Source organism: Mustela putorius, unplaced genomic scaffold, assembly GCF_011764305.1.
Source record: "Mustela putorius furo isolate JIRA1106 unplaced genomic scaffold, ASM1176430v1.1 tig00003962_pilon_pilon_pilon, whole genome shotgun sequence".
Taxonomy (NCBI): Eukaryota; Metazoa; Chordata; class Mammalia; order Carnivora; family Mustelidae; genus Mustela; species Mustela putorius.
The window spans coordinates 21,688,674-21,702,310 of NW_025422106.1; the positions used below are offsets into that span (position 1 = coordinate 21,688,674).

The 13,637-nt window shown below is 56.8% G+C and overlaps 2 protein-coding genes across 8 annotated transcripts in view; both read left to right on the top strand.

The window, feature by feature from the left end:
• TAOK1 (TAO kinase 1) overlaps positions 1–3,198 on the top strand; it is a 173,962-nt gene extending 170,764 nt beyond the window's left edge. Inside the window, exon 21 of the mRNA XM_045069951.1 lies at positions 2,882–3,198. Coding sequence (XP_044925886.1) covers positions 2,882–3,082 — 201 coding nt within the window. The 3' untranslated portion in view covers positions 3,083–3,198. The remainder of the gene's footprint in view (positions 1–2,881) is intronic.
• A 928-nt stretch (positions 3,199–4,126) lies between these two features.
• Positions 4,127–13,369, top strand: TP53I13 (tumor protein p53 inducible protein 13). Of its 7 annotated transcripts, XM_045069956.1 has the most exons (11): positions 4,127–4,242; positions 5,739–5,862; positions 5,972–6,101; positions 6,317–6,531; positions 8,754–9,344; positions 9,540–9,608; positions 9,838–9,879; positions 11,876–12,004; positions 12,130–12,321; positions 12,405–12,960; positions 13,042–13,369. In XM_045069956.1, exons 2-11 carry the CDS (start codon positions 5,782–5,784, stop codon positions 13,152–13,154), a joined length of 2,118 nt encoding a protein of 705 aa, XP_044925891.1. In that variant the 5' UTR covers positions 4,127–4,242; positions 5,739–5,781; the 3' UTR covers positions 13,155–13,369. The 7 variants fall into 7 exon arrangements, with proteins under 7 accessions (XP_044925891.1, XP_044925892.1, XP_044925893.1 ...); XM_045069957.1 differs by lacking the exon at positions 4,127–4,242 and having other exon boundaries at positions 5,668–5,862; positions 12,130–12,237; XM_045069958.1 differs by lacking the exons at positions 4,127–4,242; positions 12,130–12,321 and having other exon boundaries at positions 5,668–5,862.
• Positions 13,370–13,637: the final 268 nt, after the last annotated feature.

Genomic DNA, 13,637 nt, shown 5'->3' on the forward strand with positions numbered 1-13,637 from the left:
CTGGGATATGACCGGAGCTGAAGACAGAGGCTTTTACCCACCGAGCCACCCAGGTGCCCCAATTTTCATTAAAATCTTATGTCATTTCCCAACTCCCAGAATCTGGATCAGGTCTGTGATCTTGATCCTCAAGCCAACCAAAAGTCTTTATAATACACCAAGCTCATCTGCATTATTTTGGTTCACCCAAAATGAGAAGAGAACTTCTACCTAATCTAGGCCACCCTTGGGGTGCCTGGCTGGCTCAGGAGAGTATGTGACTCTTGGCATAGAGCTTACTTGAAAAAAAAAAAAGAAAACTCATTTAGGACACCCTTATTTCCTGGCATACGTCCACACCGTGATGTGTGCCAAACAGCGGTTAAGCAGTTAGGCTTGCGTGTCCTACCAGTGACGTGGGAATTCCTGCTTCCTGAGGTCTTCACTCCGTCTCCAAGCACTCTCTGTGTATAACTTCTCAATCTTGTCTCTGCCAGTGATGAGAACTAGGGAAGATTTCTGATGCCATCCTTCGTGGGTTGTGAAAGAATCACAAATACTCATTGGCATTGTTACCAAATTCTACCCAAGTGGCCAATTGTATCTGCTTATTTAAGCAGGGAGAGGAATTCATGCTAAACTTCATTTCTAAAGGAAGATACCTGGGCATTACCAGGGATGGTTGACTGACAGAACATCTGCGGTCTGGCTGGAAGATAAGTAGAGAGGAGCTTCTGACTCTGGTGTAATTTTGAGGTTAACTATAAAGCCAAACTGATACTTCCTGTGTCAAGGCCTTTTTTTTTTTTTTAACAGTACTCAAGTCGTAGGAAGGATACCTTCACTCGAAACAGAGATGGTATCTCCTCAAAGTGAGGATTTGGGGCTTCGTTCTGCATACTGTCTCTGGCGAAGCCACCCTAGAAACCTATGTATAAAGAACATAAAATACTAACTCTCTTAGGAGAATGAAGTTATAGCAAGCACAGTGTTAGGTCTTAGAGATCAGAAGCCTTCAGAGGCAGTCCTTGCTTCCTGCATTCTGATCCAGTGGGGGAGACAGAGGACTCCATCATACCTCCTCCAAGCCATTGTGTTTTGGGGGCTGCTGCTGCTTTTATCTCTTAAGACTTGAAGGTGGTTTGGAGCACCTGGGTGGCTCAGTGGGTTAAAGCCTCTGCCTTCGGCTCAGGTCCTGGGATCGAGCCCCGCATCCAGCTCTCTGCTCGGCAGGGAGCCTGCTCCCCACCCCCCCGCCCCCATCTGCCTCTCTGCCTACTTGTGATCTCTGTCTGTCAAATAAATGAATAAAATCTTTAAAAAAAAAAAAAAGACTTGAAGGTGGTTAGAAATACTGAAGAGACCTAAAGGAAGGCAAGCAAGTGAATGAGGCCTGTGAGGATCTCTTAGGGCTCTTAAGAGACCTGGAAAACCAACTCAGTGGTTCTTCTTTGGGTGGTCTTAGTTTTATTTTGTTGTTTGCTTCTTGTTTCCTCAAACGCATAACTTGGGATTTTGTTCAAAGGTCACATATTGTCTCAGGATAGTGTGCCTGGGGTTCTTCCCACTGGTTTTGTCTGATCAGCTGTGAATACGGGCGATTCCTTCAGGGTCACCCAAACCTACTTGAACAGGAACTGCACATTCTTGGCAAATTTTGCTGAAAAAGTAATAAAGGAAAGATGAGAAAGAAGTGGCTTCCTGAGACAGGTTATAAGCACAGGGGGCACAGGGGACACAGAGGAGAAATACCTTAGGGTCTAGGTACTAGGGCTGTGGGTCCAAGGCAATGAATGAAGCTGGGGCTGTCACTGAAAGAAAAATGTTACGTGTACATAACCATGCCCCACCCCTGCAGGCTTGCTTTCTTATAAAAAAAAAGGAAAAGAAAACCAACCACAATTTCTCCAAAAGCTATTACCTTAAAAAACCAGAGTCCCATGGTATCTGGCCTAGAGGAACAATCCAGAGCTCAGCCCTTGGGGCCCCATAAGCCCCAACAGGTTAAAACCTACTGGGCTGCTCTCCATTTTGCATTCAGTTCTGAATGATCCTGGGGTCCTGCATGGGGGGCAGGTCAGCTGCAGCATCCTAATTAACTGAAATCCTTACTGTACCAAATGCTGGGGAGGGGGGTGGTGGCCAGATATGTAAGGAATTCTTCCTCAGCAAGCCCTCTCCACGGGCTGTAAACGAGCAGCAGAATGGCTTTAGATTTCAGTTACTTCTGCTCAGAAAGGGTGAAAGACTACCAGATGGGGAACGTGGAGGAGGGGAGCAAGAAACAAAGGAGGGAAGTGATTTTTTTCATGGCAGGATAATGTGCCTCAGATATAATTGAGTGTCCTCTGCATCTCAGGTGAGATTTTAGGATAGTTCGGAGTTTCTTCCAATTTTATCTAGAACACAGCCGGACTAAGATGATCCAAATCTGAAATTATGGTCCCTGGAATTCCTCATACTGAGCCATAGGACACAGCTTTTGATAAACCTCTCTCCTCTTTAAAACTGGTTTGCTGTCTTGAGGCCAGCAGGGGGCTTCCTGTCAAAACGGGTGTCGTCTTTCTTGATAACAAATTAAAATAAAACTTTGGGGCAAAGTTCATAGCCACACATACAACTAGATTCCTATGATATTGTTAATGGCCTAATTTAAACCAGGATGTGGGGATCAATCTGTAGCATGTTTTGCTTTACTCTGATCTTCAGGATTATTCCTCATAAAACCAAACACCATAAACCCACCAGTGAGTGACCAGCTCCAGGAAGAACCTTTTTCTACATCGACACGGATGGCCTTTCGAATAAATGGAGCAGAAAAAGCGTGGTAATGTGAAATATTCGTAAATCACTGAGTAAGCGCTAGCCAACCTCTTGGAACTTTTGTTTTCTCTGGTCCCAGATGTCTCTCCAGGCCCTGGAAGGGAAGAGGCTGGTAGTAGTGTCAGAGAAGAAGGCAACGAACCATAAAACACCACAGATAGCAGGTTTATACTCTTCACCACCTAGAAGAAGCCCGCATCGCAGGAGAAAAACACCTTTGGCTGGGACTTTCTGGAGTAATCCCCAGGAATGGTCCCGGAGGAGCAGCCAGTGTGCCTGAGAGGCTGGCAGGCCCTGTGTTCGAGGACTCCCTCTTCCTAAAATCATCCCGAAGATCTCCCTAGGCTTGAAGTCCTAGCCTGAAGGCCCAGATCAGCCCAGCAGAGACCTGCAGGATTCGTCTGGAAGACGGGACCTCAGCCTTCCAGATGACAGACACATGCTCTCTGTACCTTGTGGTCCTCACCAGCCCAGTCTCAGCACAGCACTCGCTGCCTCGGCCGCCTTTCCCACACTCACGCAAGACTGACGCGGCCCTACGGCTCTGAAGTCAGCGGAGAGCCACAGCCACAGAACCAAAGGAGGGAAGTGGGACTGAGACACAAACATCCTGTCCTCACCACACTGAGTGGCTCCGGCTCAAGAATCAGGGTCAGAGAGCTGATGATTTATGTGAGACAGAGCTTTCTAATGACGCACATACACCCATTCTTTCTAGAGCCCTTGCTAGTCACAGAGCATTCTCAAGAGTCCATAGACTCAAAGGGGCTCCTCTTTGGCTTATGAGGTCAGTGGCAGGACAGCATGACAGTGACAGCCCAGCTGCAGACCAGAAAGAGCTGGAATGTGTTGAGCCAAGCCTGGGGCAGGAGTGTTCTCAGGGTAAATTCAGCACCAGCTTCCTGGAAGTTCCTTCTTCCACAGACCAGTCTAAGACAGGGGCCGAATCAGCCACAAAGGTCCCGGAGTGCGGCCCCCCTTCTGTCCTCACAGCTGGTTCAGGACTCTGCACGCCCAGCTCTATTCTCAGGCAGGCCCTCACCTCGTGTATGATCTCTTCCAGCTAAAGATCTCCTCCAGATTGGAAGAGGGAGAGGCCTCTCTCTTCTGCAGGGTCCCCCAGCGACGCCGGCCCCCCAGGAACGAAGCCCGGTGCCTGCTCAGCCCTTTCATCCTCTCTTCCGTTCTGAAGAACTCAGTCAAGGCCCGGAAGTACTCCAAGGTGACCTCGTGGCTCCAGGCTGGCAAGGGCTCCTGGCGCAGGAAGCCGCAGTGGCCTCCATGGTGACTGAGCAGGAGGAAAAAGTAGGGGTTGCTGTGAAAGAGTTCCGCGGGCAGAAAGTGGTCCGGAGGCCCGCACACGGGGTCGTCGGCACTGGAAATACACAACACAGGCACCGCGGCCTCGTCCACATCCCGGAGCGGATCGTTGTGGTCCCAGTAGGTGTCCCAGCTGATGGGGAAACTCTTGGTGTGGCAGAACAGGGTCTCCTCAAACTCCCGAAGGGAGCGGCTCCTGAACAGCCTGTGGGTGTCCACGGCGTCCTGCAGGGCCGAGGCATACCTGGCAGCACGCCGAGGGGCAGGGAGGGTAGGAAAGAGAGGGAAGCATGAGGAAGTGAACCGACAACAGGTATGCCAGAGGCACAGGCCACAGGCCAGATTCTGGCCCCAGAGGCATCCTTTGGCCGTATGACACTTTTTTAAACTTCCGTTTCACTGTCATCACTTAAAGATTTTATTAAGTGAAGTCTGTGCCCAGTGCAGGGCTTGAACTCACAACCCTGAGATCAAGAGTCACATGCTCTTCAGACTGAGCAGGCCCGGTGCCCCACTGTCATCATTGAAAACCTGGAGGTGTCACATCAAGTGCAGATATTTGGGTTCTCTAAGGAAATGGAAAGGTCTGGCAACATGGGCGGACACTTAGGGCATTTCTTCCCTCGTGCTGTGTCACAGTTCCTACCAGGCCTGCATTCATGGTCTGCCTGCCTCACCCTGGGGGCAGCAAGTGACTTCACAGCAGCTGATCCACTGTGACAGCTCTGCTCCTGACCTCAACTCCTGACCCTCTGTAGGCAACATGCCCTGAACCGTCCTCTCCTGAAGCCCTGCTAGAACCCCCTGGCTCAAACTATCCAAACCAGCAGGTGACACCCCCCCCACCGACGGTTAACATCTTTCTTCAGGTTATATCAGTCTATTTTTTACAAGCTAACATGCTGTCCAGATAAAGGCAAACCTTGAGCAGTGGTACAGGTATTCCTAGAAAGGGCTGAGGAAGCGGCCAGGAGTATAATTACTTTACAGGGTAAGTTCCCACATGCGAGCCTGAGAGCCACCACTCTGGGGAAGAGGGGCATTTCTGCTGTTTCCACCTCCGGGGAGAGAGCCTGGCACCCTGACGCGGAGGCCGGGATGGGCAGCTCAGTGCTTTGGGCGTATCAGTCCAGACTTAGCCAGTTGAATCTGGATGTGTGTCTCCAGCAGACATCCAAAGAGGCTTGCCCTGAGTTTTCCATCCCGAACTTCCATAGGCAGGGCAGACCCTAAAGGCCCAGATTTCCTCTCCGCTTCCCTCCCCTTATCCTTCAGCAGGTGCCCTGAGTCAGCACTGGGTGGGGGTTGGGGGGAGGGTGGTTGTTATTTGGGAATGGAAACTGGTAATCAAGCCAAAGGAGAACACCTTGCCTCAGAGGCCCAGAAGTTCTGGGCCGCCATGACAGCTCCTGGGGCCACTGTTGAGCTCAGGGTTTGGCCTTCTCAGAACAAAACAGGGCAAGGAGAGGAAGAGAAATTACCATTGCCATCACTTTTTGAGCACCTACCCAGTGTTAGGATTTGAACTGAAGTGAGTCTGCCTGCACACCCCAGGTCTTTCTGCCACACCACACTTTCTGCTTGAATGTCTTTGACCCCATTTTGCCACCTCCTAGGAAGGCAGCAGTGCAAGCTGAGGCCTGGTCATTCGCTGTGGGAATGTCGCTCGGCCTCTTCAGTGCCAAAGCCTCACCTGTCACCCTAGAGGTGGACTGCTCTCCTTTTGGAGATTTTTTAAAAGTATGTTGACATATTCTTTACATTTTGGGATCCATATCGAGGAATATGCAAATCCAGAGAATGTTAATAAATCACATACCACCAAATTTCTGATTCCTGTCACCTCTAGGCGCAGACACTAATAAGGAAACATTCTGGGCAGACAGTCCTAATTGCTTCCAGAACCCTCTTTGCTGATTCGACAAGCCGTGGGTTAAGTGGTAAACGTCTGCCGCTGCCTCTGCTTACAGGTGGGGCAGGTAGGTGCTCAGTTGCTAGGACACCCTGGGGCTAACACGAGGCCATGGGGCCCCAGGGCAGGTGTCCCTGTTCTACCATAATAATGCTGAGTCTGCCCATGGCCTTTAAACCTGTTTCCCTGGTTCTGTCTAGTGGAGAGCGTGTGGCTTCGGAGAGCGTGTGCGGAGAGCCCTGCCCAAATTGCCCTAAACCTATGTGATTCGCTACCATGCAGGGCTGTTCCTTCGTCAGCCCAAGACCCCTACGCCCCCCACTTCCTTGCCGGTCTGCGGCTTCCGTCACCCACCTGCTGAGGGCCATCTTCTGGAGGAGCAGGAAGCCCCGCTCGTAGGGCCAGGGCAGGCCGGCCTCAAACCACTCGCGGCAGCGCAGCACCGGCGAGATGCAGGCGGCGCCGGTCACATAGCTGGACGAGCCGCACTCGCCCAGGTAAGACAGCAGGAGCGCGGAGCCCGAGCCCTCGCTCACCGCGAACAGAGGGGCCGCCGGGTGTCGGAAGCGGATGTAAGTGACAGCCTCCTTGAGGTCGGACGGGTCCCCGAAAGGCTGCAGCCGGGGGCTGACCAGCGGGCAGCCGTGGTGGCCGCGACGGTGGAAGATGACCGGGTAGTAGCCGCGCTCCAGGGCAAGCAGGCAGAGGCCGAGCACGTTGCGAGTGAGGCGCCCCCACGCATTGGGGATTACCAGCAGCACCGCGGGATGGCCTCCCGCGTTGGTGACCCGCCGGCCCCGGGGACAAGGTCCCACGACCCAGTCCAGAGCCACCAGCCCGTCGTCCACTAACTGCAGGTATTCCCGGGCCAGCTCAGGCCCCGGCCCCACGGGCAGCACGAAGTGGCAGAGGGTCTGCAGGTGGGGGCCGCAGAGCCAGGAGCGCGGGCGCGGCTCCAGCGCTGCCGAGCGTCGCAAGGCGCTCAGCAGGCACTGAGCCAGCGCCGACGGTTTACAGATGAGCCTGCACCCGCCGGGCAGTGGCTCCCGCCCGTCGCTGAACCGGTCTGCGGCACCTCCGCCGTCTGTCTCCTCCTCGTGGTCCTGGCCGCGGGCCGCCGGCACAGTCCTCGCTCCGACGGCGCGCCGCAGCCGCCGGGCCAGCAGGCCAAGCAGGGCGAGCGCGGCCACCAGCAGGGCGAGGGCGGCGTCCCACGGCGGCATGGCGAGGTAGCAGGGCGGCAGGCGGCGGGGCCGTCCCCTCGGCGAGCTCCCCACTCTGCGGGCGACTCCGCCCGGCCGCGGGCTGCTGCCCAGGGCTCTCCTGCGCGGGGGTGGGGGTGGGCGGTGGGCGCTCCGGATTGGCCGTGGCCCCGCAGAGGCAGCCAGTTCGGGCCCGGCTCCCCTCGCCCGCCCCCAATCCCGCCCCAGGCCCTTTGTACAGCGATTGCGACAAGCTGGAGCAGAAGGTGAAAGGAGCCTAGGCCACTAAAAGGGAGCGAGGACGCGCCGGCGAGCCGGAAGGGAGTGGGGAGGGCAGCGAGCCGAGGAGTGGGGTGTTGGCGGCAGAGAGTGGGGACACTCGGAGATCAAGGATCGGGGCACGGGATAAGCATCAGAGCAACCCCCCCGACCCCTCCCGTCGGCCCCGCTTGGTGTGTAGCTGCGGGGGGAGACGATGAGTCGCTGTGCCCTCAGGGGCCGCAGCTGAGAAGTAGCAAAAGGAAGAAGTGCATAAACCCCAGCACCGGGCGCGGGCTCTCTGGCTCCTGCAGGGCCGCTGCAGCTGCAGCCGGAGCAACTAGCCGCTCCTCCCTTCGCAGGCTCGGACGTGCTCTCTGACCTCGGTGTTTGTCTCGGCCCTGCGGGCGCCCTCAACTATACTAGAGCCCCGCCGGGCGGGGGGTCCGGCTCCGGGCCAGCGGGGGTTGGGCCGGCGTCCCGTCCGACAGCGGATTTTGCTGCCGGCGCTGCATTAGCGCGCCGTCCGGAACCCGCCTCCCACCCCGGGAGCATGGGGGCTCCCAGGAGCCTGGCTGCAGCTAATGGAAATCCTCAACACCGCTCCCTGAGCAGGGCTTCCCCAAAGCAGCAGCCCCAAGCTGGGGGAAAAGAGGCATTCAGACGTCCTGCTCGGGGATGCCTGTCAGTCTGCGATGGGGCCGTGGCAGGGGGTGGGTTGCAGTCCCTTCATCATTTCAGTAGCTGGCAATTATAGGGGAACGAGGGAGGGATGGGTAAATAACCCTCTTGTAAGTCACGTTCTTTATTTCGAAATAACCCGTTTTCGCTCTACTTCTAAGTTTGAGGCTGGGCATCTCAACCTTCACCCTCCACCCAAGTTCCCATTTTTCCTCAATCCTCAGCCAGGCCAAGCTGAAGGGTTCTGGGAAGAGGGTAGCCGAGCCGGCGCTTCCCTCTCCCCCTGCATCTTCCACCTCACGGTGACAAATGTCTTCCTAAGCGCACGCCGGCCATCGCTGAACAAACGACAAGAGCGGAGGCGGGCGTCGGGGAGCAAAGCGGCCCCAGGCCCGGCTTCGGCTTCTTGGGACTTCTGGGTCTGGGGAGGGTAGAGGCCCGAGACCCTCCGAAGCTCCTCTGGCTAGGTTCGGGCCCTCTTTGCGAGGGCACGGGTGGGATGGACTGAAGGTGAAGCTCTAGAGCGGGGACTCTCTTCCTCTCGCAGCTCGGACTTCTTGATTCTGCCCCTCTTCTAGTTGCAGGTCCTACTGACGTGTCTGAAGCGGGTTTGCCGGAGGAGCGTACCTCCGGAGCCACTCGCAGCACTGGGATCCCATTTCCCGCCCTTCGTCCCGCTCCATGATCCCACCCAGGCTGCAGGCCGCGGAGACGCGATGGGACGAAAGCGCGGGCGAAGGAGGGATTCCCCGCGGGTCTGGCAGCACGGTCCACTCAGGCCCGGGATCCTACACAAAACTTTTCCGGCTTCGAGTTTAGGGCGCGTGCGCGCCAAGTCCGCGGTTGTGGGCGGGCCTTGGCGGGGCGGAGGCGGGGCGAGAGTAGCTCGCAGCTGCGGGGGCGGGGCGAGGCGCGGGCTGGGGGCGCGAGCCTGGAGCGTCGGGGCGCGCGGCCTGGGGGTGGGGGTGGGGGTTGGGGCGGGACGACGAGCGCGCGCGCCCGGGTTCTACGTGGGCATAGGGGCGGTACGGGGGGCGACGCAGGGGCGCGCGCTCCCTGGCTTGCCCCGCGGCCGCCAGCTCCCCGGGCGGGCCGGGATGGCGCCTCCTCCGCCTTCCCCCCAGCTGCTTCTCCTGGCAACCCTTGCGGGGCTCCTAGGTCCTAGTGAGGTAAGGCGATGCGCTCCCGAGCAGGCTTCGGCCTGAGATCTCAAAGCGCTTTGCCGAAAGTTCGTCCTGGAAGGAGGGGCGCGCGGAGGGGACTAGGAGTAACCCCCTCCACCCCCGGCGGGCTGGGCCTGGGAGGGGAGGGCAGGGCCCACGCCAAGCCCAGTGCCCCAGCTCTTCTGGGCCTTGGACCCACAGGTGGTGGCCGAGCCGGAGGAGGAAGTGGGAGCCCGTTGTCCCGAGGGCCTGTGGCCTCTGCCGCCACAGGTAGGAGCCTGGTGGTGGGGTGGGAGAGAGGGGTGTGGAGGAGCATCCCGGCCCCGCTCTGGCCCGGCTGCGCCCTCCACAGTCATCCTCTGAGGACCTCTGCCGGTTCCTCTGGCCGTCAGTTGCCAATGTCTCCCTCCCAGCCGGTGGTATGGGGCCTGCTGTCCCTTTCCCTCCCCCGCACGGAGTCCTCCAGCTGCTCTAAGTCCTCCCCCCCCCCCCCGCACAGGTGTCACCGAGAGTGACTTACGAGAGGAGGAGCCGATGGCAGGTATGTACAGGCGGGAGCCCTCCTTGGTGGGAGACCGTGAGCTCCTTGCAGGCTTGCTCCGCGTTTTAGGCTTTCCAGCTCCATTCCCCACCGAGACCGTGTTCTCAGTCCCTGGACAGGGAACCGTGGGCCCCTGCCCTGCCAGTGCTGGGTCAGGAATGCTGTAGAGTAGCTAGCTAGCTGTCTGCCCCGCGGCAGGAGGCTGCAAGGGGAACTCTGACTAAAAAGAAACGACCCATGTCCCCACTCTTCTGTGTGACTGTGGGAACTCTCCTGACTTCTCTGGGCCCGTTTTCTTTCTTTTTAAAGATTTTATTTGACAGAGGTTATAAGTAGGCAGAGAGAGGCAGGCAGAGGAGGGAGAAGCAGGCTCCCCACTGAGCGGAGCCCCCCCCCAGGGGGTGCTTGATCCCAGGACTCTGAGGTCATGACCTGAGCAGATGGCAGAGGCTTAACCCACCGAGCCACTCAGGTGCCTTTGGGACCCAGTTTTCTTAAGAGGGGATGTGAGTAATGTCCCTACTCCCGAGGCCTAAAATGAATTGTGTGTGATGGTACTTGGGGGCAGTAGGAAGCTGTATGAGATAGTGTGTTCCCCGGGGTTACCAGGCACCAAAACCTGGGTTCACCTTGCATGGCCACCTCTGTTTTCGTTGACAGTGGTCAGATAGCTTCCCTGACCCTTTGGTTTTTCCTTTTGAAACATCTTTTTTTTTTTTTTTTTTTAAGATTTAGTTGACAGCGAGAGGGAACACAAAGATGGGGAGTGGGAGAGACAGAAGCAGGCCTTCCACCAAGCAAGAAGCCTGATAATGGGGCTTGATCCCAGAATCCTGGGATCATGACCTGAGCCAAAGGCAGACACTTAATGACTGAGCCACTCAGGTGCCCCACATCTCTTTTTTTGAAACTTGTAAGAGCTCCAGGCCAAGAAACCTCATGCATTCCTTCCCTCATACATCCTTTCATTAAATCATTCCTCTATTCAGAAACTTCAATGGCTTTTTTTTTTCTGACGCCTCTCACCAGTTGCCACCCCCAGCTTTTCGGGTCCAGCCTAAATAAGCCTCATCTGACATCCCCAGATCTTTGGTTCCCTCTCCATTTGTGTTGGTTTGCTCACACTTGAGTTCCAGCCTCATTCCCACTGCTCTACCTTTGCTGCTGCTTGTTCTCCACACCAGCCTCTCCTCACCTGAAGTTGAAGTGGGTAGTGCCCAGCCCTCCTGCCATCCATCCCATCCACCTCCAAAGCCCAGTGCAAGAGTCAGCTTTCTCGAGAACATGCCCGATCACGCCAGCTCTTATTCTTCTCCAAATTCATGTAATGCATATTACATAGCATAATAATAATAATGCATAGCTCTTATAAGTGAGCCACTACTCTCTTTGAGTTTTATTAGTTTGCTCTTTGATTTGCACTGGTTCGGTTGCCCTGAGTTTCCTTTATGTTCCCCGCAGAGTCCAGGAGTTGTCTTTTGGCATCTCCTATAACATCTGGCACAGTGCTGAGCGTCAGGCCAGCTCAAAGAATAATTAATAGTAGTTGAAGTGTTTCTGTTGTGGGATCGTGCACCTGTTGCCTGAGTGCCCTGCATTTGGATGTGTGGGGGAAAGATTAAATATATGGATAGAATCAATAAATAGGAGACCTGGTCTCCATATGGGGGATGCTTCTAGTCTAGACCAGGGACCTGTGGAGCCATTGTTGCAGGCGCAGAGGAATAACAGCTGAACGATGGGGCCTGACAGCATTAACCAGGCTTGCTGTCAGCAAAGCTGTGAGCTTCGAGGGGTGGCACCTGATGGGGAGGAGGGGTGAGAGGCTGGAGGGAATGCTTACCAGCACCCAGGGCTCTTTGTCCTTTCCTGAATCCTGCATGTGGGTCATCTGGCCACCCCCAGGATCCCTTTAAGCTGGCCCCCAGGATGGGAGACCTTGGGATTCTCAGAGTGCCCTGAGCCTGGCGTGGTGTCTCTATGCTTTTTTCTCTAGGCAGAGGATGTCCGCTTCTTCTACCACCCCTGCGCACACCCTTGGCTGAAGCTCCAGCTTGCCCTCCTGGCCCACGTTTGTGTGGCCCAGCCCTCACTGGCCGCTGACCCTAGCCTTACTCAAGAGCGGGTAAGTGGTTATGAAAGGGGGTTGTCTGGCTCTGGCAGAGGCGGTAGCCCCATGTGCAGGGGAAGGAAAATGCAGAGACTTCCTCCTGCTTGCTCCTCACCTTCATCCAAGCTGTGCTTTCCTAGCCCCTGGTGTTGGCAGCATGGGGTGTGGTGCTGGAGATGGCGTGGATCGAGCCGGCCCGGGCTGCCCACTTGCTGAAGAGGAGGTGGCGGCGGAGGCAGAGGAAGAAGGCATGGCTCTGCTCTGATGAGCTTTCTGGGTCCTTGGTGCCAAGGCCAGGTAGAGGGAGGCTGTGCTGGAGAGGGTGTGTGCAGGTGAGGGGTGCTGGGCTTGGTTGGTGGTGGGGTCCTTGGGTTACCTGGGCAGAGTAAAAGGTGACTGCTATCTCTGTCCCCAGGCTCCAGCTTTGGCCTTTACTCTGTGGAGCTGGCAGCCCCCTGGTGCAGAGGAGGCAACTGGAGGGCCCAGACACCTGTCTCCTGGTGGTGCCAAGAGGCGGGGGCTGCGGGCTGCCCTTGGTCTCCGGCCCACCCCCTCAGGCCCGAGGTTCTCCTCCACTTCCCTGCAGAGCCAGGGGCCCCGGCAGCCAATGTTGGCTGCACGGGCTGCCGGGGATGAGGCGCCATCTGTGCCCACTCCCCCGGTGCTGTCTGAGGGGCTTGGACGCAATGTCAGCTCCAGGCTAGAGGCTCCAGTGCCCAAAGGGCAGAGCAGCTCAGGGAGCTGCACGTGTCCAGGGGAGGCTTCCCCAGCCCCTCGGGCAGCGGTGCCTCCACAGGTGGCCCGGGGTCCCACCCCGCGCACGGAGGAGGCCGCTTGGGCTGCCATGGCCCTGACTTTCCTGTTGGTGCTGCTCACTCTGGCCACACTCTGCACTCGGTTGCATCGAAACTTCCGACGCGGGGATAGCATCTACTGGGAGCCCACGGCAGACAGCCAGGACACGGTAGCTGGTGAGCACTCGCCCTCCTTGCCTGCCCAGGTCACCCCTGGCCCTGCCGCGGTGCTCTGACCAGTCCCCACCCTACCCGTAGCTGTGCTCAAGAGGAGGCTGCTCATGCCCCCGCGCCGGGTCAAGCGCTCCCGCCGGAGACCCCTGCTCCCACCCACACCGGACAGCGGCCCAGATGGGGACAGCTCCGACTGACCTGCCACCGTGGCAGGTTTGCTTTGTCACCCGGGAGGCCGCGACCTCTGCCACGTGGACCCTGCGCAGGGTCGCCCCCTGGTGGCCAGATGGAGCAGACCCGCCTCAGCACTGCGAAGGGGCTCGTCCCTGTGGTGTGTTCTGCTCTTCCGGTGAGGAAAGGGGCCTTTTCCGCCTCCCTTGCCTGTGTTTCTAATTAAATTATTTTGGTAGAATCTGGGATTGAACTTGTGCGTCAGTCACACAGACACTTCCAACCCAGGACACCAGCCAAGGCCATTCAGGTTTTGTTTGAAGTGAGCGTTTACAACAGCAAGTTAGGCACCCCTTCCCCATACCTGGCCTTAGCGGTAGTTTTAGGAGCTGATAGAGCCCTACTTGCTGCCATGGTGGGGAGTTGGGAAACCATAGTTAGGGAAACCTTATTTCCCAGCTCCTTTTCTAGAACACAAAAGCTGTCATTCTGAGTTTCAGGGCTGGAGT